Genomic DNA, 27,629 nt, shown 5'->3' with positions numbered 1-27,629 from the left:
TAAATGCAATTTGAAATAAGCTGGGTACTTACTACATACATAAGAACGACTTTTGTAATCTCAGACTCTGAATTTTGGATCCCGCCTTATCTTGTCAGGTACAGAAGAGGTCTAACACCTTTCCTCTAATAGTATAAAGTCTAGAAACAGGTGTTTCCTAGACCAAGGCCAGGGGTGGAGGATAGATAATAAGGATATCCAAAAACAGTAAAAGAAAAGGGAGAAAATCATGTTTTGAAATATATACTGCTCAATAAAATATAACGGATACTTGAATGCTTGCAAACAAGTATGAGCAGGACACTGGTGAATGCAGTGCTCCTACAGAAAGCTCAGTTACGAAGAAGTCTCTGGCAACTGTGATTTCCTAATTCACTCTTGACTTGACCCACCAGCTCAATCCAATATCTGGCTGACTACAGATTTAGACCGTTTTCTCTTTCTCTATGTGTGGCATCTGCATGTGAATATACACAAACAAATAATTAAACATCAAGCAAATATCAATAGGATTAGTCTGGCATGTTGGAACAAATCTTGATAAATCCATCTCAGTAACAATACTCAAACTACAAGTTTGTGAGAGGAATACAAATTCAGCCTATTGAAGTACTATCGTTGTAAGGAGAGATATTTTAATAAAACTGCTTCGTCAGTTCCTATTACTAAGGGACTAAAGCTATTGAGCTGTGGAACTTAGGCCAAAAAAGGGGATTTGGAAATGCAAATCAGAGATAAGACGGTAATAAATGTCTTTCATTCAGCAACACACCAGCCAGATGCCAGGAGCTATTTTAAAGAGGACTCTCAATATTTCTGTGAAATTGGAAGCATACTTACCCAAAATGGACATCTCTGGCACTGTAGCATGATAGGGTCCATTAAGAAACTCTGGCGCATTGTCGTTGATGTCTTGAACTTTAATAATAAATTCAGAAGGAGGTTCCAGAGGCTTGTTTGTCTCCCAGTCCACTGCCTGAGCTGTTAGAGTATATTCAGCCTTTTCCTCACGGTCAAGTCTTTTTATAGCATGGATATCTCCTGTTATATCATTTATTTGAAATATTGTCCCAGCTCCATCACCTGACAGGATATACTTGATTTTTTTGCTTCCAGGATCCAGGTCTGTGTGTAGCTAAAATGCAAAGTGACATCGGTTAGCAATGAGGCAATTTGCAAAGTTATTTTTTAACAACCTTCTGTTTGAGTATCAAGTTGGTTCTTTCTACATTCATTCTAACATCATCAATTTATTCTAACAGTAGTTGTACAAAAAGTTTAGGCACTGTATGCATATCAATCAAAATGAAATATAGGGGCACCTGGGTGGCTCTGTCGGTTAAGCATCTGACTTCGGCCCAGGACATGATCTCACAGCTTGTGAGTTTGAGCCGCACATCGGGCTCTGTGCTGACAGCTTGGACCCTGGAGACTATTTCAGATTTTGTGTCCCCTCTCTCTGCCCTTTCCCCACTTGTGTTCTATCTCTCTCTCTCTCAAAAATAAATAAAACATTAAACACAAAAATTTAAAAAATATTATAAAACAAAATGAAATACAATAAAATGTATACAAATCAGTTCAAACAGGTTTTTTTTAATGTTTATTTATTTTTGAGAGAAAGAGAGACAGAGCATGAGTGGATAAGGTACAGAGAGAGGAAGACACAGAACCTGAAATAGACTCCAGGCTCTGAGCTGTCAGCACAGAGCCCCACGTGGGGCCAGAACTCAGTAATGGCGAGATCATGACCTTAGCCAAAGTCAGACACTCAACCATACATTTAGAATGATAAAAATATCAAGAGGAAAACACAAAAATCATGTATTCTTTTCCATTTATTAATACATTTATTTAAAGTTGTTCTTAGCTACCTTTAATGGATCATTTAATGGATCATAGTGTCAACAACTATGGGATTTGCTTATATGATAATTCTCTTAACTTTTCCAGAAGTCGATAAGTTAGACTATTTCACATGAAACATGAGAAAAGTGAGGTGTGACAAGGCCCATCATAACCTCTCCAATGTTTCTATTTTATGGGATCAAGTGCAGTAGACCCCTAATTCAACTCAGGTCGACCTGTTAGAAAAACAAAAACAATCCAACCTGAAGTATAGCAAGATCTTATAGTTTCTATGACCTTCTCTTCTTTGATTTGTACAATTTTTCTGGTCCTGGAAAATTATTCCCATTTTATAAAGAACAGCGGGGCCAGAAAAGGGTCCCCTTTGCAAAATCAGAACTTTGCAGGAGAAATACAAATTCATCTCAGGTCAGGGTGTCATCACTAGCTAGACCCCCAAGGCCTAACCTTTACTACTTTTGCCTGCTTGTACCCACTGACCTTTGTTCCACACCTTTCTGTAAGCTCTTCTTTCCAGCTTATCTCTTTATTCAAGCAAAAGACCCTATAGGTGCAATATCCCATGACGGAAACCAAAATTATCCTTCAAGCAATAACGAACTGCTTAGAGGAAGAGTTCCATGGACCCAGACCACCCAGACCAGTTTGAACTAAACTTCTGACTCACACCTGTGCAGATGGACCACAGAGTGACTGACAGTTACCTTTACCTTATTACAATACTAAAATCTCCACCCTGGGAAGAGCACAAGCCTCATTTACATAACATACAAATATAATATGAATATGCATGTTTCCTTAAGGTACATGTGGGACCTTAATGCCCACCTCTACATCCAATGACAAGGCTCCCCTTTCTAAATATTCATCCTAATCCTAAAAAAAGAGAAAAGAAAACAAAGTTACCCTTGCTCAAAAGTCACAGCTTTTGAAATTACTCCCCATGGTCTCCTTATTTGTCGCAAAAAAGTTTACTTTGTGTGACAACACCACCTGGTATAGTTTCTATCTGTGACTCACCAAGGACTGAACTCATGTTAGTTTGGTTACAAGGGCAAAAATTTACTGAATACCTACCCTACCTGAAGCATTCTGGTAAGTACTAGGGAAAACAGAACCGCTCTTTTAAAATTTTCAGCTTACTCTCAAGAGTGAGACAGGAGTGTTCTGACACATGGTACATCTTCTTCATACTACGTTGACTCCTGTTAAAAAACTAAAAACAAAACTGTATATATTTTAGTTTGCATTTTTAAAGGAAAATTCACTGAATTATGGCTGAAAATAGTGCTTAAATGTACATATCTTCAGTATGTATGTATGTATGTATGTATGTATGTATGTGTGTGTGTCTGTGCGTGTATCTATCTATCTATTTTCCAGGTATTTCACTGTAAGATTTCAAATTTCAAATACTTGTTACTTAAAAAAAAATTGCTGCTGCATGGAAAGAAACTCCTAGACTCAAAGATACTGTGTTCTCTTGGGATCACTTTTATTCAGAACAGGCTCTATCGCTTTCTTTGCCAATTTAAATTGTATTTAGCGCTTCAATAAATGAAAAGAATATAAAAAAAAAAAAAGACATAAAATAGCAACAAAGAATCCAAATGCATCTAGATCTCCTACTTTACTTTTGCATATTTTAAAAATTTAAAGCATAAGATTACATCAAATATTTATTGAATCTCAAAATGTATCCCTTTCATTTATTGTATTAAATTTATTAACAAGAGCAAATATTGAAATGCCACTTTATCTTAATGAGTATGGGATTATAATTCATTAATGTGATATTAATCCTAATTTATGATCATTTTAATTTATGTGCATTTTAACATTTTCATTAGCATTTTTATTAAAAAAAGAAAATTTGAATAATATATCCTTCTTGGAGGTTTCCATCCACATACAAGGCATTCCTGAGACAGAGGTATTGGTATGCGTCACTCTTGGACACAGCATTTTTGCTAAAAAAAACTCAAGCCATCCAAATGGTGTTATCCTCATTTATGCTGGAAATTATTTCTGCCATACTTTTCTTTACATTTACCCATAGCCTCTGATAAGTAAATTGCATTATAATCCTAACTTGGGTTTTGATGGCCCCTTCTGTTAAAAGTAACAGAAGCAGAAGGGGAAAGCATAGGTTTTTAAAGTCATAAAACACAAAGCTAATATTTAGGTCTCTAACCATATGAACTGGAGAGGTGAACGCATTTATTTGAGCTTCAGATACCTTGCCTAGAACACAGGGATAAACCATCTACTCTGCAGATGTGATTTTGGAACCTGAGATCATCTGAGAAATAGAGGAAAAGGGGAATGGACATAGTAAGGATACAGTAACTAAAACTGTTTTTATATCAGTATCATACTCAACCATTTGCAACTATCTGAAACACTGCAACATAAGTGAAAGCAACTTCCCAAAACTAGATCCTGGAAAAAATGGGAAAAAAACCCCACAACAAAACAAAACACCAAACAAAAACCCTAAGTAAACATTGTATGCTCCGTCTTTCTTCCAGAAATTCATTTTTAGCGAATCTCAGTAAAATCCAGATCACCTGGCTAACGGTACTCTTGAAACACAGAGAATTGTGTTTCTATATATATTTGGCTCATCCTACTGTGTCACACATACAAACACACACTCACATGGTTATTCAAGTAACCCACTTGGCATTACAAACAAAAGATCTGTGGATATGTAAGAATAGCAATTTACAGGCAACAAACGCTGTAAGACTCCAGGTGTGGACTTCAAAAGGACGTGGGGTGCAGAAAGACAAGCTGTTCTCTTTGTTGTGCATCACACAAGTCAGCCAGCACCTGCTCACTTCAATACAACTTCATTGATCCTGTCACCAAGACCCTCTCTGTGAGATTATGGTGCAAAAGATGTCCCCAAGACACTGAATTTTCACACACCATGCATCACGTGCAAGGGTGAGGACCACCTCTCCCGAGGGCTGCTTCTGTGACACGAAGCAGGCTGGGTAAGGGACACCTGCAAATTCTCCTTGAGAGGTACAACTCTCAAGGCCTGACTAAAGTACAGTACACCCATTCATTTATTAAATATGAACAGAGAATGTTTACAAACAACATACACATGGTTGCTGCTCTCCAAGACCCAAAGGCTAGTGAGAGATAAATACACAGAAAACTCAGGGTAAGTAGACCTGTTATTATTATTATTATTATTATTATTATTAATTATTATTACATGTGTTGGCTACTTATCATCTGGTACACATTTTTACATGTATAAATGCAATGTTATTCCCACAGCAAACTAGATAATATTTCTCCACTTCACCAATGCAACTAATGCAATTCAGAGAGTTTTCGGGAACTCTTCCACAGAATGCACTATCAGCAAGCGGCAATCTTCAGAGTGTAAGCTTTAGAGTCAATTTGCTGGATTCAAATGCATGCTCTACAGGCTATGATATGGAGGGGTACAGGAGCATACAGAAATTTTACTTAAGTCAGAACGTGAAGTGTGGAGGGACAGAAATGGCCTCTCCAAAGAAGCGATGATTAAAACCTCAGATCTCAAAGAAAGGAGGAAGCACATGCCAGCCATAGGTAATAGTACGGATAATGATCCAGAGAAAAAAACAGAGCATGCTGTGTTAGAGGAAGTAAAGATGATTTAATATGGCTAGAGCACTGAGTCAAGGAGAGAAAACGTAGCAGAAAGAAAGAAAGAAAGAAAGAAAGAAAGAAAGAAAGAAAGAAAGAAAGAAAGAAAGAAAGAAAGAAAGAAAGAAAGAAAGAAAGAAGGAAGGAAGGAAGGAAGGAAGGAAGGAAGGAAGGAAGGAAGGAAGGAAAGAAGGAAGGAAGGAAGGAAGGAAAGCAAGCCAGCCAGCCAGCCAGCCAGGGGTCAGATTATGAAGAGTTTGGAAAACAAGAAGTGGAATTTAGATTTGACTATAAAAGTAACAAGAGTCCATATACACAAGGTTTCAGTAAGGAGCCTGACATTATCATAATTTTGTTTTCATAACATCACAGAGGTTGGTGTGTGCCTACAAGAAAGGTCTTGTGGGCAAAAGAGGGAGAGGAGGTCAGAGAGAAAACAGACACCAATTCGCAAAGCTGCCTCAATTTTGGTGCTCAAGTTCAGCTTGACACCCATGATTTGTCACATCTACCACCAGACGAATCTTCAGTCCCTCTGGTCACTCAGTGCAGCCTGGCTGGAGAAGCAGAGTGTCAGGTGTGCAAAGGGTGAACCCAGTTTCTTAGATGAAGTCTTCAATTTCAGGGATCCTAACAGGACTGCTACATATCTGAGCTGAAATGTGAGTATCAGTACAAATGCACCCTCGCCAACTTCCATCTATTTGCATAATACCCCCCAATTAAAATGAGTTTAGACTGGGGCGCCTGGGTGGCGCAGTCGGTTAAGCGTCCGACTTCAGCCAGGTCACGATCTCGCGGTCTGTGAGTTCGAGCCCCGCGTCGGGCTCTGGGCTGATGGCTCGGAGCCTGGAGCCTGTTTCCGATTCTGTGTCTCCCTCTCTCTCTGCCCCTCCCCCGTTCATGCTCTGTCTCTCTCTGTCCCAAAAATAAATAAAAAACGTTGAAAAAAAATTAAAAAAAAATAAATAAATAAATAAAATGAGTTTAGACTACAAAAGTCATGGGAAGAAGGATCTGCATTTACATTTCCCCTTGTATTCCCACTGCCTAGTAAGGTGCCTGTCACGGTGTTGGAAGCTCTAAATGTTTTCATGGAATAAAGTGAATGTGAAGGAAAGGAGGGAAGTAAGATCTTCCCAGTCCATTTTCAAAACAATGATTTAAAGAGGAGAGAAAGGAATTTAGAATAATTAGGCACAGTGATCTAAAGTCTAATTGACTGTAAATCCAAAGCCCTGGAAGTCCCCCAACTGTGTATTCAACTTTAACACCCAATGTAAGAATGGAGACATGGGAGACATGGGAATGTTGATGGAAGGATGAGTAGATGGATGGATAAATGGATAGCTAGTGGAAGGGTAATAGACAGAAAATAACAATTATGTGATAATTAGAAATCACTGCTCTCAGAACAAGAGCCCCCACCCCACCCTGGTCTCCAATGTCATCCACATCTCTTTGTGAATGTCAAAAACAAGTTCAGACTACTTTTCAACCTTCTCACACAGGATCTCTGAGGACACTAAAGTACTCCTAGGACAACAGAGTCTGAGAGGACGAATTCCTCCCTTAATGGCTATTTTAATGCCAAAGAATGATTTAATTACCACTCTGCCACCTTTCCCTCTGGAGTGACTTTTGAGGGATGACATCCAGTGACCCACAGGGGAAATTACTTCCTCATCACTTCCTTATCAACTGACAACTGGATACCTCTGGCATCAGAACTTATTTGGAAGCTCCACTCTATCTGCAAAGACATCACCAAAGAATGTCTCATTCCCTATCCTGCTCTAGAAAAGTATCCAAGTTGCTAGGAAAGAATCATCTTTTGGGACCCAGAGAAATTAACAGAGATCATTGTGGCATAAAACTGTCACTTATTGATCCGTTTTTCAAGAATCTGCTCCCCTTTGGAGAAGACAGCAAGCTTAGCACTCTTGAATCAGATTGTATCCTAGCACCTTATTCTCAGTATCTAGTACTGTGCCTGTCAGGGAGAAACAATACCATGGTCTGTGAAACTATCAGTGAGTAGACTGATAATCTCATCCTTACAACCATTTACTACCAAAGATGGCACTAGGGACTTTGACACAATGTACAATTTTGGTCTAAATCTCAAGAATGCGGCACTTCAATCTAAATCAAAAACATATTGGGGCACCTAGGTGGCTCAGGTGGTTGAGCGTCTGACTTTGGCTCAGGTCATGATCTCGCGGTCCATGAGTTCGAGCCCCATGTCAGGCTCTGAGCTGACAGCTCAAAGCCTGGAGCCTGCTTCGGATTCTGTGTCTCCCTTTCTCTCTGTCCCTCTCCCACTCATGCTCGCTCGCTCTCTCTCTCTCTCTCTCCCAAAAATAAATAAACATTTAAAAAAATTTATAGGCTGCTAGGAGATTGAAAGGGCAGGTGAAGAAAAAGAGCACAAGGGCATAAAGATTCTTTTCATGTTTCTAAACTGCTCTCTACCAATAAGGAGCGGGGATTAAAGCCATGTAATAGGCATAGCATCACCCCAACATTTTGTAAGACAAAGCTTGGAATATGCAATTACTCTTGTGATCACACACTCTAAGGAAAAAAATAATTCCGTGAAACAACAGTTCTCAAATTAACTCTCCTATAAACCGAGTTACCCTTCAGTTTGTCTTAAGAGGTAAAAAGGCTAAAGAAGAAACACTCCCTGGTTAAAATAACAGAACACAGCATCCCATACTGAAAATGATTCCTGCTTCACAAATATATAGTTTTCCTAAAGCATCACCACTGGCAAAGGGACAGCATCTTGATATCTCAGACCTGTTCTTTGCATTCTCTGTCAATTACTGGTGTGAGCATTGAACAGCTTGACCTGACCATGGGAACTGGTGTCCAGAGAAATAGAAAGTTAGAAACAAGCCCAAGTGAACTGCTGGTTTTGGCTGCAGGGACCTGAAAATATAGTCAGAAAAAAAATACATTGTCTTCACTACTCTTTTAAAGATAGATGGATGGATGGTGGATGGTGGATGGATGGATAGATAGATGATAGACAGATATAAAGATATAAAGGAAGGAAGGAAGGAAGGAAGGAAGGAAGGAAGGAAGGAAGGAAGGAAGGAAGGAAGGAAGGAAAGTTCCACAAGGGAAGGACCTCTGTGTACAATATTAACCATTATACCCAGCAACAAACATCATACTTGGCATATAGTCAACACTCATTAAAGTCTATTTATTTTTTCGTCTGCACAGGACCTATTTTAATGTCCCGTACCTTGTCAATGATTTTACATGGATGAAGGAATCAGGTTCAGCAAATATGACTTTTTGACACATACAATTAACAATGACAGAACCAGATATAAACCTAGTAAATCGGATTCCAGAGCATATACATTTTAGCACAATTCTAGAGAGACCCTCAGGAGTACCTAAGTAGTTAGTCTAGGGATCTCTCATTTCCCTAGATGAGGAGACAGGATATAAAAGCTTCTCCAGTTTGTTCCTGAATGACAATATTTAATAGACACATTTACAAGCCATGAGCATAAAACCATAGAGAACAGGCGTATTTTGTGAACTAATTTATCCTATAAAAGTTTGAAATGGAATAGACACAGACATAGGAAGAATGCTCAACTAATAGGAATGCGAAAGGAAAATATTAACAGGAGGCCAGCATACTGTTTGCCAAGAGACTACCCAAGCCAACATTCATGACCTGGGCAAATTTATCACCTTCAGTCTGGACTGTGGCTTTACAGATTTGGAAACATGATGTGTCAGACCCATGAGTCTGAGCCCCTCCCTGGACTTTTGTGCTAACGGTGCAGAGTCTGCTTGGGATTCTGTCTCTCCTCTCTGCCCATCCCCTGCTTGTGTGCATGCTATCTCAAATAAAAAAAGTGAAAATAAAAATAAATTAGCCACCCTATTAACAATAGTAACTAATAATAAAATGGAGCAATTATAACAATATACCATAATACAAGTTCTGTGAATGTGGTCTGTCTTAAAATATCTTCTTGTATTGTGCTCACCCTTTTTCTTGTGATGATGCACAATGATAAAATGCCTACATGAAGTGAAATGAATGATGTGTAGGCACTGTGACGTCATGTGTTAAGCTACTATTGACTGATAATAGATTAGAACGAGGATCTTCTGCTTCAGGATTGCAGTTGACTAAGGGTAACAAACCATGGAAAGGGCAACTGGGATAATGGGAAATTACTGTATTTGTACTCCAAACTAGGGTTTTTGATTCTCATCTAAGAGGAAGGATATTTGTGAATCTATTCAGTCACCACTCTTCTCACCCACTCTTTCATGCACCCATATGCTGTTGAATAAAACCATTTATCTACCTACCTTTCTCCCCTTAATTCTCTTATCCACACATTTGTCCATTCACTCATCCACCCATCAACCCATCCATGCACCCATTGAGTAGTGGTGGATGAAACTTGAAATTGTGATTTCTTCTGTTAAACTGAGCTTTGGCTGTGACCGTCTGCTTTTTACAAGACTTTGAATGGATGGTTTGCAGAGCCCAAGGGGGAGTATGAGGTAACACAGCTAAGTTATTATTAGGCATCTTGATCATAGAAAAAAAATGATTTACTAATATCACACCCCATTTGATGACCCAGACTACAATCTAGGTTTATGTAGCTCTTTTTAAACTTCAGTTGCAATATTCTTTCAAGGTCACGGCATTTTGATTATCCCAGTCTCTTTTTAAATACAGAATTTCAGAGAGGAGATGACTGTCATTTGGTTATCCACTGTGTTCTTTCCCACTGTGCTCTTGTCAGTTATTTGGATAACAAGATACATCCTGTTTAGCAAGTAATTGTGATTAGCACATCAGAAATCTAACTCATATTTTCAACTCCTCTTAGTTCTCTGGTTAATCAAATTCTTTTGAAACATAAAGAACACTGACAAAACATTCTCTTAAAATTTTTCCTTTTTCCACAGTTCGACTGAATGTTCCAGTGTAAATTGACCTTTTGAAAATATCCTGGATGTTTTAAACATCTGTTTAAAACCCACTTCTTTTGTGTATGGCCAATGATCCTGTTTTTGTTTGTGCATTTGCTTTTTAGTCTTCTTCACCTTGCTTGTATCGTATATTACCACATTGTATACTTATTTGGCAGAAAATTTCCCCTTCCCTTATCTCGAAAGGGTTCGAATCCAAGTTCATCTGCTTCTGAAGCTCATGTTCATTTTATTGTTTTACAGTTGTGTGCCAGAACCAAACATGGAGGAAGAAAAATAAAAGTACCTGAAACCAAAGACTTCACAAAATAAAAACCTGTTTAGTGATTATTTTAAAACATGCATTTCACATACTGCCTGTTTGCTTAATAAGAGTCTTCTAAGAATTACAGCCAAGGTAGGGGTAATTGGTTCTGAGGCACAGAGCAGGAAACAGAATCCTAGATCAAATGACCTCTGGAAACCTGTGACACCTAAATAACACCTCAGAGCCCTAGGTCCCCAAACTTGCCTGTGGGGAGGAGACTAATGTTAGAAACCTTCCCAGGTGGAGTAAAGGAGAGAACTTATCCTAGCTCTTGGGAGATCTAGCAAGCTTAGGAGGTAGAAGTAGGGAGGTGAGATGTGGGATTTGCAGAAAACAATATCAAGCTAGAGAATTATTAGATACACTTTTCAAATTTGAATCTACTAATAGGGAAAAACTACTCAAATGACCATGTATTCCCACTTGCCCTAAAAAAATAAACTAAAAGAACTTTCCTTTGTAACACTCAACAACCCTAATAGCATGACAGCAATCATTAGGTGCATATGGATGCTCAATATGGAATTTTGAATATAGGAAAAAGCTCTAATCTACTTAAGTTCTTCTTGCTAGTATTTCTATATATTTATAAGAAACTATACTGGGTATATGCATTCATAACTTCTTCACCCCCTTTGATCATGAGAAAAGGTGAGTCTGCCTTAGTGGACTCTGAGGCCATTCAAAATTGATCAAACGGTCCCCTTCACCTTCTTCCTATTAATCAGGTGTACTAGTTTATTTGCAATGACAAGTTCAAAAGCTACTAATACAAATGTAATATATGTGGAAAGGAGAGGGAAGAAGAGTGACAAAGAGTTTGCATGGGGTGGTGGTTAGAAGAGAAGATAAGCTTTTTTGTGTATTATAGATTTACTTTCAATTTTGGTGTATTTGAGCAGAGAGAAGAGATTTGTGTGAAAGATTTTCAGAGATGCAAGAAGGGAACCAAATTTCTAAGATGTTTCATTTAACAATAAAATGTAGGTTTCACATTGGCATATTATGGAGTGATTCTATTAAAGAAGTAGATTGCTGGGGCACCTGGCTAGCTCAGTTGGTTAGACAGCTGACTTTGGCTCAGGTCAAGATTTCACAGTTTGTGAACTCAGGCCCTGCATCAGCCTCTGTGCTGACAGCTCAGACTCTGGAGCCCGCTTTGGACTCTCTGTCTCCCTCTCCCTCTAACCCTCCCCCGCTCACACTCTGTGTCTCCATCTCAAAAATAAACATTAAAAAAAATTTAAAAAAATAAAGAAGTACATTGCTTTTCAACTACCTTTGGATATAAGACTGAGGGTTCTTTGAAAGTGACTATGTACTGAGATAAAGGCTTAATATAGGTCAGCACTGCACAAATTTTACGCATGTGTGTGTATGTTTACAACTTGGCAATTCAAAAGCAACAATGGAGGATTGGGTAGATTGGATTGAATGGTGTAGTCCTGGTGGGTATGCTTACTTATCTATAGTTACATTTACAAGTCTTTGTCATCAGGGTACCAGACATATTCTGGGAAGAAGTAAACCTGTAAGGTTGGTAAGGAGATCTCTCCTATCTCTATAGGAAACACTTCTGTCAGGACTTCTTACCTGAGCACTGGAAAAAACAGGAAGGGCTACATCACAAGTCCCAAAGTATGGGTCCACAGATCTCTGGGGATTTCTGAGCACCTTCCAGGTGGTCAAAGTTATTTTCTTTATTCACCATATTGACATTTGTATTTACAGTGTGAGTATAAGACAAAACTGCTCCCATGTTAGCACCAATCAAGGCAGTGGCACCAAACTATACTAAGAATCAGGGTAACTCTTCACTACCACATACTTTCAGTAAGTAAGTAAATAAGTAAATAAGTAAATAAATAAATAATTTTTAAAAAGTCGGTTTCACTTGAGAATGTTTTTGATGAGGGGCATCTGGGTGGCTCAGTCGGGTGAGCAACAGACTCTTGATTTCAGCTCAGGTCATGATCTCCCAGTTAGTGGGATCAGGCCCTGCATCACGCTCTGGGCTGATAGCATGGCGCCCGCTTGGGATTCTCTCTCTTCCATTGTCTCCGCCACCCCCCACCCCCGCCCACCTCAAAATAAATAAACTTAAAACAAGAATGTCTTTTATGAGACAATACAAAATATTAATTTCATTAAATCTCAGCTCTGAGTACACATTTTTAGCATTCTGTATAATGGAATGGACAATGCCCATAAGGTATCTCTGCTCCATAGTGAGGTATGATTATTGACTCAAGGAATGTCACATATCATTGTTTCAGCTGCAAGCTGAACAAGGCACATTTTTTATGTGAACAAATGATAGACAAACTATTCTGACTTGAGTATTTACCATATATTTTATCAAAAATTTACAATTTGTAAAATATATTTTTTAATTTGCAAATAAAATTAGCTTCTTGCTTCAAAGATAACAGTATTTGTTGCCCATGAAAGAATTTGAGCTTCAAAGCAAATCTTAAAATTTAAGAAAACATGCATCCACCTATGAGATTGAACTTCAAAATACTTAATTTTTTTGTGTGAGATTAATCTGATGACACTACTAAACATGAATTTTTATTATAATAAAATTTTAAAGATCTATATAACTCAGTGAAACAGTGTTTTCAAATGAGTGATGCTAAAAAAACCTATAAAATGGCAAAGATCTATTCCAAACAAAAGGGAAACCAACAGGCTTAATGTAGAAGAATACAAAAACTTATTGACATGGTTTCCGATTCACATTGAAACTAGCTTTTCAGGCACTTCCACTTGTGGAGATTTGGGTGTCATACCAAAGAAAAATATCCACAATTATCTGGAAAGATTATAAAAATATCCATGCCTTCCCAACTACAGATTTGAGGCTGGATTTTCTTCTTATATTTTAATGAAAACAACATACTATGACAGACTGGATGCAGAAGTAGATAGAAGAATCCAGCCATCTTCTATTAACTCAGAAATTAAAGAGGTTTTTTTTTTTTTTAATGTAAAACAATAACATTCTTCTCGTTTTTTGCTTTGGAAAGTAGTTTTCATTCAACTTTTATGAGTTTATCATTTATAAATGATTTATGTCATAAGTTTATAATTTTTAACTTTAAATGACTTAAATCTTTAAACTTTCTCAGTGTCAATTTCTAAAATGGAAAACATGTAAGTATAATACAGTTCACATAAATCAAGGCTTTACGGAGTCCTTAATAAGTTTTTTTAAGTTATAAAGATGTCCTGTGACCAAAAGAAATTTGAGAACCACTTATTCAAATTTATAACAATTATACCTTAATAAAGTTTATTTTTAAAAAAACTAATATAATTTAAATTTTCATTAAACATAGGCTAAATGTAATGTAAACAAAGGTTGCTGAAATTAAAAAAAAAAAAAAAAAAGAAAAGAAAAATTGTAGGGTTATTCCAAACCTAGGTTTGGAAGTTTCAATGTATGACCACAAGAAAGTTGAACTTATCTTGTTTCAATCTGAGGCAAGTTTTACAAATGGGAAAATTAGCACTTTGAAACTTTGTTAATGTTAAATGTTAAATGACATACTATAAATCAAGTTCCCGCCCAAGTTCCCTCCTTCTTTGAAGCTAACTTAACACTAATTTGCACATTAAAGCAATTCTTCTTAGACACTGGGCACTCATCTGAAATCTCAGGTGAATATTATCTCAGGTTATTCCAAAGCCCTGGTAAACCATCTAGATGGCTAGAAGGAAAAAGTGCCAACACATTTTCATCTATATACTGGAGCAGTGTAAACATTAATAAGTATCAGAATCCTAAATAAAAACACAGACTTCTGGACCCTATGTAGAAATTTGGGGTTGGGCATCCAAACAATTGCATTTCTAAAAAGCTTCTAAGTGATACTAATATTATTGGTCCAGGAAACCTTTGAAAACCACTGGCTAAGAAATCAAAAAGGAATTTACTTCTGTGATTTTTTTTTTAATCTTGAAAAATTGTAAGTGAAATTATTTTATCTGGTAACAAATGCTAATTTTAATAAAAGGTTCCAGTTGTTTCTGCCAGAAATAGTCAATGTTAGGTTCCAAAACATTTTTTACAAAGATTCTGACATTCATGTCCTGAATACTAAAACTCTTAATTTATATAGTAATAGAGATTCATATCTGTCCCTGTAGTCTATTGTAAAATATAGTCAACAAATATTAATACTGTTTCTACTATGTGCCCAGAAAACAGATTCTCACCCCATCCTCTTGCTATGGCACATAGCAGATTCATACTGTTCTATAAGAGTTAAATATCAGGTCAAATTTATCTGCTTAACCAAATCCACAAGTACCTTGGATGTTTAATAGTAGAATCCTTTTCACACTCCTAACATCTACCCTAACTACTGAAAGTTGCTGAAAATATTCACCTTCCCAGGCATCATCAGTGTGTACTCATGTGAAGGTCAAAGAGCATCATACTCAAAAATTGCACTCATAAATATACAGGATCTTGGTGATTGATAGAGCGATATAGTCAAGATAAATGGATATTAGTTTCTATTAAAAAAAAAAAGAAGCCATAAACACTTAAAAATCTTATCTAGACATGCAGTCTTCTTTAGTTGTTGCAACTCTAAATACAATTCAACCCTTCTATTTTTAACATCTCTGTCTGTTGTGGCAAAGAAACAATTTAAAATAAAGAGTGGTTAGCTGTCTTGAGGAGGACTGTTTGTAAGATACCCTTAATATACAATTTCCATAGAGTTGCTAATTGTTCCTTACTTTAAAATTCACTCTTCTGAGAATGAGATGCATTTGGTAATGTAAATATCAACCAGGCACAGGATACTTCTCTCACTGCATTAGCATCCACATTATTATTCAGTCATAATTAATATACTTTGAAAATAAAGTGTTGACAGCACCCTTATTCAAATATATAGCATATGTTTATAGTCTCACACATTGAGGTACACACATAATTACAATGTATGTGTGAGAGAAATCACAAAGGCAGTCCAAGAAGCTGAGCTTACACTAATTGAAAACTGCCACTGTCCAATTAACGCAGGTGAGACCATGGGGTAGCAACAGTGCAAATGCCTATCAGACATGGCCAGCCTGATTAAATAACAAGACAAAACACAATAAAAAAAAGCAAAGAAGTTTTTGTTGTTCTTGTTGTTTTAATAGAACCTCAGGAAGCTAACCAAAGTCGGGAGACTCACAGTTTTTTCTTATCCCAGTAAAAACTAAATCTCAATGGTAAAATTGATTAGTAGAGATAATACTGAATATCCCCAAATCAAAAGGCTCCCCTTTCACCAATCCAAGCCACCATCTGGAGAATGAATAATTATTTCTATTTGTCAGACATAGGCTTTTGATGATTTTAGAGAAATAAAACAGTGATAGTACCTTACCTTTGTTTCATTTTTATTTTATTTTTCCATTTGGCCTCATTAGGAAATAATTAATGCACCTTGCCTAATTATAGACGAATTATCCCACATATATTTCAAAGCATCAAGAAACATAAATTTTAAAAGGGCTTTCTTCTACAAAAGTACAATATACAGTTCCTTAGTGTAAATGTATGTCATGAAATGAAAATGAAGACTCACAGTAAATAACTGTTTACCCGCTAAACGACTCGGTTTCTGAAGTTAATTCTTAATGGGGTGGGGGGATGTGTGCTGTCGCAAAGCAACACAAACTCTCTACCATTATTATTTCAAAGATAACTGTTATCAAGATCAGGTCAGGTCATGACAGGATAAGTTGAGTACATAGAACCTACCATGTACCATTCTAATTGATTAATGTGTGTGTGTTTCAGCCTTACTCTCCATGGTAGTTTTTATTATTCACATTTTATAGATGAGAAATCTGAAACACAGAGTAGTTAAATCACTGACTCCAAGACAAAGTTAATAAAGAAGAATAATGGAGTTTTGTTCTCGAATTACAAAGCTACATGTGCTTGTGTGTGTGTGTACACGTCTTTACAACCATTTTTTTTCTCCATTTGAAATAAATATTCTATTTGTTTTCTCCAGGATTCTGTTGATACTTCTTTGGAAATAGAAAAATAATCTATTCCCTAAATGTGAGAGGGGAATAGATTGAACACTTATTGAAAATTGATCATTTAGTAGATTACTTAAGTCAGAAGACAACAAACAGGAAAACAGCTATTTGAACCCAAGTATGCCTGACAGCAGCCCATTAATTTTCAGTGCTTCACATCACTTTCCAAAGTCTTCATACTTATTTATAGACAGTGTTGCTTCCTGTCTCTGTAACACCTTCCAAATTAACACCCTGATCTGTGTCCTTGTTAGCTATTTCTTCTAAAGGGTCAACTCTTGAATTCACCAAACAGATGAAAACCATTAGGTGGTAGAAGGACTTTTTATGTCCTTAGGTTTCTGTGACACCTGACAGATGGAGCATATGCCCACAAATGACCCAGCATTTAAACAATTGTTGGCTAAGCAATAGGAATCATCAGGATGTGGTGTACTCACTCACAACGAAGAACTGGTAAAGGAGTCATAATTTTGATTTAATAGATTCCACTATTTCTTTTGTGAGCTCACATAAGTCTCATTAATAGTAATAGCAACTATACATAGACACATACTGAAAATTGGCATCCAGGCTGTGTTGAGTTAATGGTGAGACTGGAGAGGAAAATGGCCACACAAGGTCTCATTTGTTATACACTTTTTATTTCAAGTGGCTAATCACTGCCATTGAACTCCGCCATTAATACCTTTTATGACAATTTCAAGGATAAAGAGCAAAAAAAAAAAAAAAAAAAAAAAAACACCAAGAGATGCATTAGAAGGCATTTCATGAGCTATATCACCTGTGGTCTGAGTGCCTCACCATTTAGCCTTGCCATGTAATTCAACAACCTGGTATAGCAGAAAGAAGATGGATTTTGGAGTCACTCAGTCCTGAATCCCAACAGTGGCTTTGTGATTCAAACATCACGTGACTTTCAACAAACCGTTTTACTTACCTTCAATTTCTACATCACAGTACGAACAAGAACGTCTTACAGAGTCAATGTGACATTTATATTAAAATGAAGTATATCCAGGGGCGCCTGGGTGGCGCAGTCGGTTAAGCGTCCGACTTCAGCCAGGTCACGATCTCGCGGTCCGTGAGTTCAAGCCCCATGTCAGGCTCTGGGCTGATGGCTCAGAGCCTGGAGCCTGTTTCCGATTCTGTGTCTCCCTCTCTCTCTGCCCCTCCCCCGTTCATGCTCTGTCTCTCTCTCTGTCCCAAAAAAATAAATAAACGTTGAAAAAAAAAATTAAAAAAAAAAAAAAAATGAAGTATATCTGTTAACTGACAATATTATGTGTGTAAGGTACAGAACAGGTGGGGGTCTGGATTCACCAAACATTCTTTTATTTCTACTTGTACATATCTTTCATTAAACACACACACACACGTGCGTTCATACACACACACACACACACACGCACGCACACACACACACACACACACACAGCAATGCTAAATCATAGACATTATATACAAGTAAATACATGACACAACTCTGTGCCCAGGGCAGGGTCTATGGTGATACCTCAGGAGATGCTTCAGAAAATGGAGCATGAGGAGCCGTGTGGACCTACCTGGCCCGAAGCATAACGATGAAGCCTTATATTTAATCAACTTTAAATGTTTGGGTTTTTTTGTTTGTTTGTTTGCTTTTGTTGCTTTTATATAAGACATTGGTTGACAAGAAGGTGAGGCAATTTAAAAAAAAATACCTAGTAAAACCTTGGATTGAGAGGAACTTGTTCTGTGTGTGTTCCACAAGACAAGCAAACATTTCTAATAAATTTTAACTTGATCAACGAGCGATGTGTTGTGATACAAGCAGTACATGATGCCAAATGTCACATGATCCCAACTAAGTCAGGGAAGTTCATTTTGATACACAAGTGCTTTGATTTACAAGCATGTTTCCAGAATGAATTATGCTTGCAAACCAAGATTTTACTATATTTGAAACCATTGCTCTGAATACTCTAATCGTATGATTCAACTATATAGGAACACCTGAGAGTTCCAAGGGCAGTATCATCATAATGACCAGTCCTTCCCTTCAGTAGGTTAGTAAAGTTAGTTCCAATGAATTGTACTTTACATGCAATGGTTGCACTTCTGTGACCTACATTAAGGAATGTTAGAAATTAAAAGCCTTATGAAATACCTCACTGTGATATTACACAGCTCACATTGGGGATTTTGCTCATTCCATTGCCTAGTGTCCTTCGGGGGAAAATGGTGAAGGATAAATAAGTATTCCCAACACCAAGCCAGTGACCAAATTTCTTGAGGTGAATTGGTTTATCTTATGGATACTCTAATTTGTACTGGTAATCAACTTTTATACTTCACAATAGATACTAGCAAGCTGAGAGACAACCTGGAATTCTGTTGTGCAAATACATAGGAATTCTATTGTGCAATTTTGTGGATTAGCTAAACTATTTCGCTCCCATTTGTTTTCCGTTTTTGTAACTTGGATCTCAATTATCACTAGGTTTTGAAGGCCTGTCCTTGCTTTTATGTTATTTTTTGGTTTTATTTCTTTAGATTTGTATTTTCATCTATGGTAAGCTTTGATGTGCTTTAGGTGAATACATTAAACTTGCTTTTGAGATATCCAAATGCCTACCTACCCTATGCACAGGCTATTGCAGAGTAGAAATGTTCTATTTATAATTCTCTCTCTCTCATCAAGGAATCTCATCAGTTCAAAAACTTGAGCTTTTGAAAGCTTGTTCTTACTGTGACTCTTGACTGCCCCGGGTAACTGCATCTGTTGTGTGCCCACACAGCTCTCATCCTCCATTCCTTCCTGTTATCTCTTGTCCACTTCTAATAAAGACCAACTTTAAGACCAACTTTAAGACCAATAAAAACCAATATTAATGAACCTAATAACAGTTCATAGGAAATGTTTATCATCCTATCAAATGAGCAAATGAAAATAACATTATATTTTAAAAACTCTATGAAAGTCAGTGATCTGAGAACTTTTCCAAAGATGTTCAAGGTACAGGTGCTGTTGTAGAAGCCACTTCATTAAAATAGCTTTTCTTTGTCTATATTATAAGAGGCAGACATATCTGGGGCTTAGATAGGAACTTGTGTTTTAGGAAAGGGACAACTGTGAAGAAGCAGAACAGTGTCTGGAGCTATATACATTAGATATTTCTTTAATAGAGCTTACAGTTTGGCTTTTTCAATTTGCTTTGCCTATTTGTCTTTAGATTTTTACCTGTTCTGATTTACTGTACTGTGTACCATGTACCATGTATAAACCATACAAGCATCTTGAGCCTTAGTTTCCAAATGGGTATAGTGGGGCTAAGGTGACATATCTGGCTGACTTGGTATCAAGCGGGCCACCCTGACTCCAGAACTCCTGCTCTTAACCAAGTGACTACAACAAAAACTTCCTGAGCTAGGTATTTTCATTCCCAGCTATCTCACCAGCTGGTTGTTCCCCATACAGATTGAAGATTCTTGGGAAGAAAACTATTATATTGCGCTTGCCAGGAAAGATTTCTAATAAGTGCACCACTGTAAAGATGTAAACAAAAGCATGCCTTATTTAATAAGAAGGAAATCAATTAATTAATCAATAGATTAATACATACAAAAATTATGTCAATTACATGCCTCAGAGAAAAACTAAAATGCAATCAAATATAATTATAGGTCAGCTTATTATCTGTAGAGCCTTTTGCTCAATGACTCTGTTGCATAACAAATACATGCCTATCACTATAGCCCTATATACTATGGGGACAGTTTTTAAACAGAAGTGCAGTCATGAATCATTTTATATCACAGTGGTGATTAGAAATAAGTGCTTAAAAACAAGTGCTTACTGAAATCTGCATTATGTTGAACCAAGAAGAAAGAGAAATGTTTACAGTAACAACAACAAAAAAATGTGAACAGTAAAACTAAACATCAGTGATGTGGATTAAGTAGCTAAAATGAGAGAAGACACACACACATGTATCTATATTCTTTTTTAATGAGAAATCCCATTTTCTTGCACACAAATGCATATAACCTTTAGAAGCAGGTTAACCAACTACTATGAGGACACATTCCAACTTGAGAATAGGGTTAAAATGCTTTGTAATTAGCACAGGTCGCTGACCTTTGCTTATACTACAATTAGATTGCCTATTCCTCAATGCACTTTTGAAAAATGTTTAACACTAGCTTATTTCTTTAATGCCAAAAGGAATGTAAGTTTACAATCCTGCATTGACCTTTGGAGTTCTGGATTCATCACTCACAAACCTTAGGAGACACTTGCTTTGGGCTTAGAACTGTGTGGACCTTTTTATTCCATAAAAATAAACCATAAACTCTTTCTCAGTCCTGGTAAAAATAATGTCCATATTTAAAATAACAACTGAAACAAGAGTTTGTACTGTATCATTCCTTTCTCCGTGGACCATTAAGGATTTTCTAGCTACAATTTTGTCTAGTTAAGAAAAGTGGTCTCTGGGTATTTGACTGCAACAAAACAAAACAAAGGGCCTTAAATGTCACCCTCAATGAAATTCCTGATGTTATTCTCCATTACTTGACTTGAAGAGTCCAAGAGACAAAAATGCAGCTTTCAAAAGAGCCTGACTTGCTACCTGCTGGGTCTGACTAGCTAATAAATGCACATCTAACCACACCCTTGAATTTAAAAGTTGCTGGGACTCACATCAAAGATAGTACTTACTGCAGCATTTTCTCTGCATTGAACTATATATATATATGTGTGTGTGTGTGTGTGTATACACACACATATAGTCTCACTTAAAATGAATATAAAAGTTGAAATAATGAGTACGTCTGACGTTCATTAAGAATCCCTCGGTTTGCGGGTGTGGTGGTGGAGGCAAATATAAACTGTATTAGACTCTCATCACACCACTGTGACACTTTTTCTGGTTACTGGGAACACTTACTTTCCACTGTCAGCAATTGTGAACCACGATGTCATGTGGGTCCAACAGAAAGTCCACGAGGGGTTTTACTAACTATAATAAGTAAATGTTAAACAAACAAACAAAAATAGCACATAAATGAAACTTGCAATGATAAAATCTACTTTAAAAAAAATCAGTGGTATTAAATGTGCAGTTCTGGGATTTGAGCTAAACATACACACACACACACACAGGCCTAGTAATCGATAACTGGATTAACACATACACATCTAATGAATAACTGGACTAGAAGTGAGATGTTCTAAAATGTAATGAAAAATTACAAATCATCTCCATGACATACTGTGTTATCAACTGTGAAGAGAACACTGGACACCTATGAGAGATAATGCCAGAAACAAACAAACAAAAAAATAGCATTATGAAGTCAAAAAACCCAGTTCAAGGGTTTTGGACTTTTGTGCTCCAAAAATACATTTTGCAGTATACATATGTACTTCTGAAAACATTCTCCATACAGGAATATATCTGTGGCCTGGGGAAAATTAATCTGGAATTATAGGAGTTTTGCTATATACAGTGTCCTTGATTATTATACCACTGTCAGGTATATAACTAAGTGCTATCAGGATTAAGATATAACAGTAGGTTCAGAGTGGTGAAAACTGAGTCCTAATTTCTGGGACCCGCTTTTTTTTTTTTTAACTGTCATTGATTGTACCATTCCAAACCCTGGGGATGTAATAATAAATCAGAGATATCTCCTGCCCTCAGTGACATATATTTTATTTGACATGATGGCTGGATTTGAATTTTACAAAAGAAAACACAGTAGTTAAGAAATACACTCCCCAGCAGGGAACTAAGATTCCAATGTGTACCCATACTATCTAGGGAACCTTGTTAAATGCAAATTTTGATTCAGCAGGTCTGTGATGGAGCCTGAGCATCTGCATTTCTAAAAAGAGTCCCAGGTGACACTGGTGTGACCTAGGAACCCCATAAGACCCACTCAGAACAAGACAGGAATCCATTCTTTGGAAGGTGAAGATGAGATGGAACCACCATGCGAAAAAGGAAGTTCTAGGGGTGCCTGGGTGGCTCAGTTGGTTAAGAATTTGACTCTTGATTTGGGCTCAAGTCATGATCTCAGGGTTCCTGAGTTTGAGCCCCGCATCGGGCTCTTGCAATTCTGTCTCCCTCTCTCTCTGCCCCTCCCCACTTACTAGGTCTCTAGCAAAATCAATAAAAATAAACTTACAAAAAAAAAAAAAAAGAAGTTCCATCTACTGAAGAAGTTGTCCTCTTTCTTATTCATAATGACCTGAGAGTAAGACCCTCTTCATTTGAAATATACACCAATACAGACAAAGGGAAAATGGACAGCCAAGTTTAAATATAGGTCTAAAGCCTTTTTCCTTTACAATCAACCCCACTGTGTACCAAACTGAGAGGATCAGCATCAATTGAACAGTTTAAAGAAACCACAATAGGTCCAGTATGGTTGGGGAGCAGAGGATATTGAGCAGTGTGTAAAGAGGAGAGGCTGATTTTTTAGGTAGTGGTATGTTTGTGGGCATCCTATAGACATATTAAGTATACTAGACTTTTACCCAAAGGTGTTTGGAGAAGTTAATGAGGGATTTAGAGCAGGGGAATACATGTCCAGATACGTGTTTTAAAAAATTTTTTTTTCCAACGTTTATTTATTTTTGGGACAGAGAGAGACAGAGCATGAACGGGGATGGGGCAGAGAGAGAGGGAGACACAGAATCGGAAACAGGCTCCAGGCTCTGAGCCATCAGCCCAGAGCCCGACGCGGGGCTCGAACTCACGGACAGCGAGATCGTGACCTGGCTGAAGTCGGACACTTAACCGACTGCGCCACCCAGGCGCCCCAAGATACGTGTTTTAAAAATATCACTCAGACTGCACTGTGGAAAACTGATTGAAAGAGTATAATCTTGAAATCAGGAAAGAAATTTTTAGAAATTAAATTTAAAAAAATACATGGGGATGGGGCTCCTGTGTGGCTCAGTCTGTTAAGCTTCTGACTTTGGCTAAGGTCATGATCTTGGGGTTTGTGAGTTCGGGCCTCACATCGGGCTCTATGCTGACAGCTCAGTGCTGACAGCTCAGAGCCTGGAGCCTGATGTGGATTCTGTGTCTCCCTGTCTCCCTGCCCCTCCCCCGCTTGCACTCTGTCTCTTAAAAATAAACATCAAAAAAAAACTTTTTTAAAAAAATACATGGTGAAGGGGTGCCTGGGTGGCTCAGTCGGTTGAGCGTCCAACTTTGACTCAGGTCATGATCTCGCAGTCCGTGAGTTCGAGCCCTGGGTCAGGCTCTGTGCTGACAGATCGGAGCCTAGAGCCTGCTTTGAATTCTGTTGACTCTGTCTCTTTCTGCCCCTCCCCCACTCATGCTCTGTCTATCAAAAATAAATAAACATTAAAAAAAATTTAAAAAATACATGGTGAAATAAATCAGGCAAGGAAATATGTAAATATAGCTTAAGGTGGTTTCAGCATAAATGGAAAGGCATGGTAAAATTTGAGAAATATTCATTGGGATAAATATTAGGGATATTAATTAACTCTACAAGTCTGGGTTTTTGCTTTCTCTTTATTTTTTTCAACTTTCACATGTAGCAAAAGGAACAGAGTTCTAGGAATGTTTTTCTCCTACTTTCAGATTTTATATGGTCTAGTCTATTTTGGATTACATCTGTGTTTCCTGAAGAGAGATACCCTAATTAATTTTAAGTGGTACAGACAGAACAATTTTAAATGTATGGATTATTTTTTCTCTGAATGGAAAGGGCAATGAACACATCAAAACCTGTGATTGTAGAGATAACATTGCTTGAGTAAGGGCATAAATCATCTACAGTGCTCAGATTGGATCAGTGACAGAGGTGTTTCTGGATGGTGCTGGCATATGCCACAAAGTAAGGAGACAGTACCTGAATGAATGAAGCTGCCTCAGCCCATATGGCCCAGAAGTACTGAGTGGTGCCCAGAGTGAGCCAGAGACAAATAGCCTATCTAAATTCCAGAACACTAAAGCCCTGCCTGCGAAATACCCGAGGCATGCCAGCCTGCCCAGTGGACATGGGGGCAACATATGTCAGAAGGTAGGTTTAGTGCGGGTACATAGGATGTATCTGGGAATCTAAACGAACTACCAGATATCCTTCAAGTCCTGGCTCAATAAAGGGTCTCCCTGACCCCTTGAGTAAGTGGTGACTCTACACTAGTTAGTATAAACTGAAGGATAAAAATAAGAGGAAGCTTAAAGTCAGGATTCAGTAAGGACACTTTACTCTTTTGTATCCTAGCACTTAAGAATATGACTTATACGGGGACCTGAGTGGCTCAGTTGGTTAAGCGTCCAACTTCAGTTCAAGTCATGATCTCACAGTTCTTGAGTTAAGCCCCACGTCAGACTCTGCACTGACAACTCAGAGCCTAGAGCCTGCTTTGGATTCTCTGTCTCCCTCTCTCTCTGCCACTCCCTTGCTGTGCTGTCTCTCTCTCTCTCTCTCTCTCTCTCTCTCTCTCTCAAAAATAAATACATAAACATTAAAAAAAATAGAGTTAAAGAAGAATACGACTTGTGGACAACCCATGTGTGATCCAGTACATATGGTATTTATTTCACTTTAAAGAATTTACTTCTATCACAATTTTTCAGACAGGAAAATATAAAGTCAATTAAAAAAAAGAAAACCCTCTTGAGAGGTACATGTCCAGCACATTGCCTTACATTACTCAGCGGAAGCTGCGGTTGTTATTACTTGATTATGAGTACTGCGACTGTCTTCCTCCCTCAAAATGGATTTGAACTCCTATCCACATCCCACTCATCTTTGTATACCTGGCACTGAATACAAGACTTCACGTATTGTTGGTATTCAAGACATGCTTGTAGAATTATCAGATGATCACCAGCACTAAAATCCTCAGAGAATTTAAGTCTGATTGTCACCTGAAGCTTTTCAGGGATAAAAATGCAAGCTTCAGCAACTACAGGATGTGATTCCGGCGTTAGGTCCCACACCACGTCCACAGTATGCCATCCAGATAGGAAACCGCCGAGAGGATTGACTACTGGGAACAAGCTGAATTTGTTAACACTAATGTTAACTATCATCTTTTGCATTAAATCCCACGGCCACAGGGAATGCTATCTTTACATCAGAGCGGAGATGAATTACCTATGGATTTCTCATTAGATGATGTTGTCGATGAGAGTGTACCAAAATCCTGCAGGCTAACTTCAGAAGAGCCAAAAGTAAGACAGCTACAGTCTATATGCTTTAAGCTAGCATGATAAATGTAAAAGTAGGATATAATTGTTCTATTTGGAACGCATCAGTAAACTTGGAGATGTGCATGTATGATGCATAACCAGAAAAATACAGTCATCATATTACTTTTGATGAAATGAAGTAACCTATTCATTTTCATTAAATTTCCATTAGGCGCAAAAACAACTTTATGTAGATGAATTCTGGGGGATTTAGAAGTGATGAATGACAGTGGCATATCATTGAAAATACATAACTACAACTGTTTCTGGACTTCAATAATACATCATCAAGAATGAAAATATAGTATGGTGACAGATGGTAGCTACACTTGTGGAGAGCACAGCATAAAATACAGAGGTGTCCAATCGCTATGCTATTATACACCTGAAACATATGTAACATTGTGTATTAACTGTTCTTTTCTTTAACTTCAAAAAAATGAAAATATACAATTAAATGTCCTCACCGCCATCGCCACCGTGGCTGGCAACTCATACTTACATACCCTTGATTAGAGAGGAAGGAAGAAATCTCTTATTTCTTGGACACTGATATAATTTTCTATTTCCTGTGAGTTCACTATTTCACTCTCTTCTTTGGTTCTATTGTTAACACTGGCTGAGCTTCCAGTATATGCCCAAAACTCTACCATGGACTAAAGACATTCAACTCAATTAGACACATGTGCGCTCTTGCACTGGACTATGCGTTCCTTGAAAAAGGAATGCACACAGTATAGTATTATATATACACTTTTCATCTGTATAGGAAACAATGGAGAAAATAGGTCATTTTTCTTAGGCAGGAAGATGTCTATGATAGATTCACATGGTCATAATACTTGGGAGCTAAATCTTAGGAGCATGAGAGAATCAGTTTTGTAAAGATTCACAGCACAAACTCTGGAAACAAAGCTCCTGAGTTCAAATCCTAAACCCACCACAGATTAGCTGTATCCTAAAAAAAAGGTACATATCCTCTTAGTGACTCAGTGTCTTTCTCTCCAAAATGGGGGCAATAGCAAGACTTACCTCATAGGTATAAATATTAAATAAGCTAAATATATATAAAGGACTTAAGGCAGTGCCCATTACATTATAAATACTTACACCGTGTTAGCTCTAACTGTAAATTTCCTGGTAAGAGAAGAACAAGGCATTTCAGAAATAATGAGTAATGAGAGCATCACAGTTTTGAGGCACTAAGGTAATCAGATACGTAGTGCTGAAAATAAAAATAATAACAACAGCCCACATGTATTTAACATTTAACAATGTCAGACACGGTGCTTTATTACTGTTGCTTCATTTAATCCGCACAACTAAGGCTAGTAGATAAGGACTGACAAAATATCAACAGCTTTCTAAAAAGATTAAAAACACCAGATTTATCACAATTCCATCAGGAAGAGGATGCATGTGGCTGGCAAGAGTAACGTGAGAAGTCACACGAGACCCGCTTCCCGAAGAGGAATGTTCAAGTATTGATGAATTATCTCCCTACTAGTATCTAAGGA

The 27,629-nt window shown here is 37.5% G+C and overlaps 1 protein-coding gene across 4 annotated transcripts in view; it reads right to left on the bottom strand.

Annotated features, from left to right (window-relative positions):
- CDH8 (cadherin 8) overlaps positions 1-27,629 on the bottom strand; it is a 368,350-nt gene that overhangs the window by 250,730 nt on the left and 89,991 nt on the right. For all 4 annotated transcript variants that reach the window (XM_086689282.1, XM_086689284.1, XM_086689285.1 and 1 more), the window contains one exon: positions 841-1,135. In XM_086689282.1, coding sequence (XP_086545408.1) covers positions 841-1,135 — 295 coding nt within the window. The remainder of the gene's footprint in view (positions 1-840; positions 1,136-27,629) is intronic.

This window comes from Puma concolor, chromosome E2 (genome assembly GCF_028749965.1).
Source record: "Puma concolor isolate L17-30 chromosome E2, mPumCon1.1.hap2, whole genome shotgun sequence".
Taxonomy (NCBI): domain Eukaryota; kingdom Metazoa; phylum Chordata; class Mammalia; order Carnivora; family Felidae; genus Puma; species Puma concolor.
The sequence above is the reverse complement of the archived record's forward strand: the minus strand, read 5'-3'. Positions and strand labels throughout refer to the sequence as shown.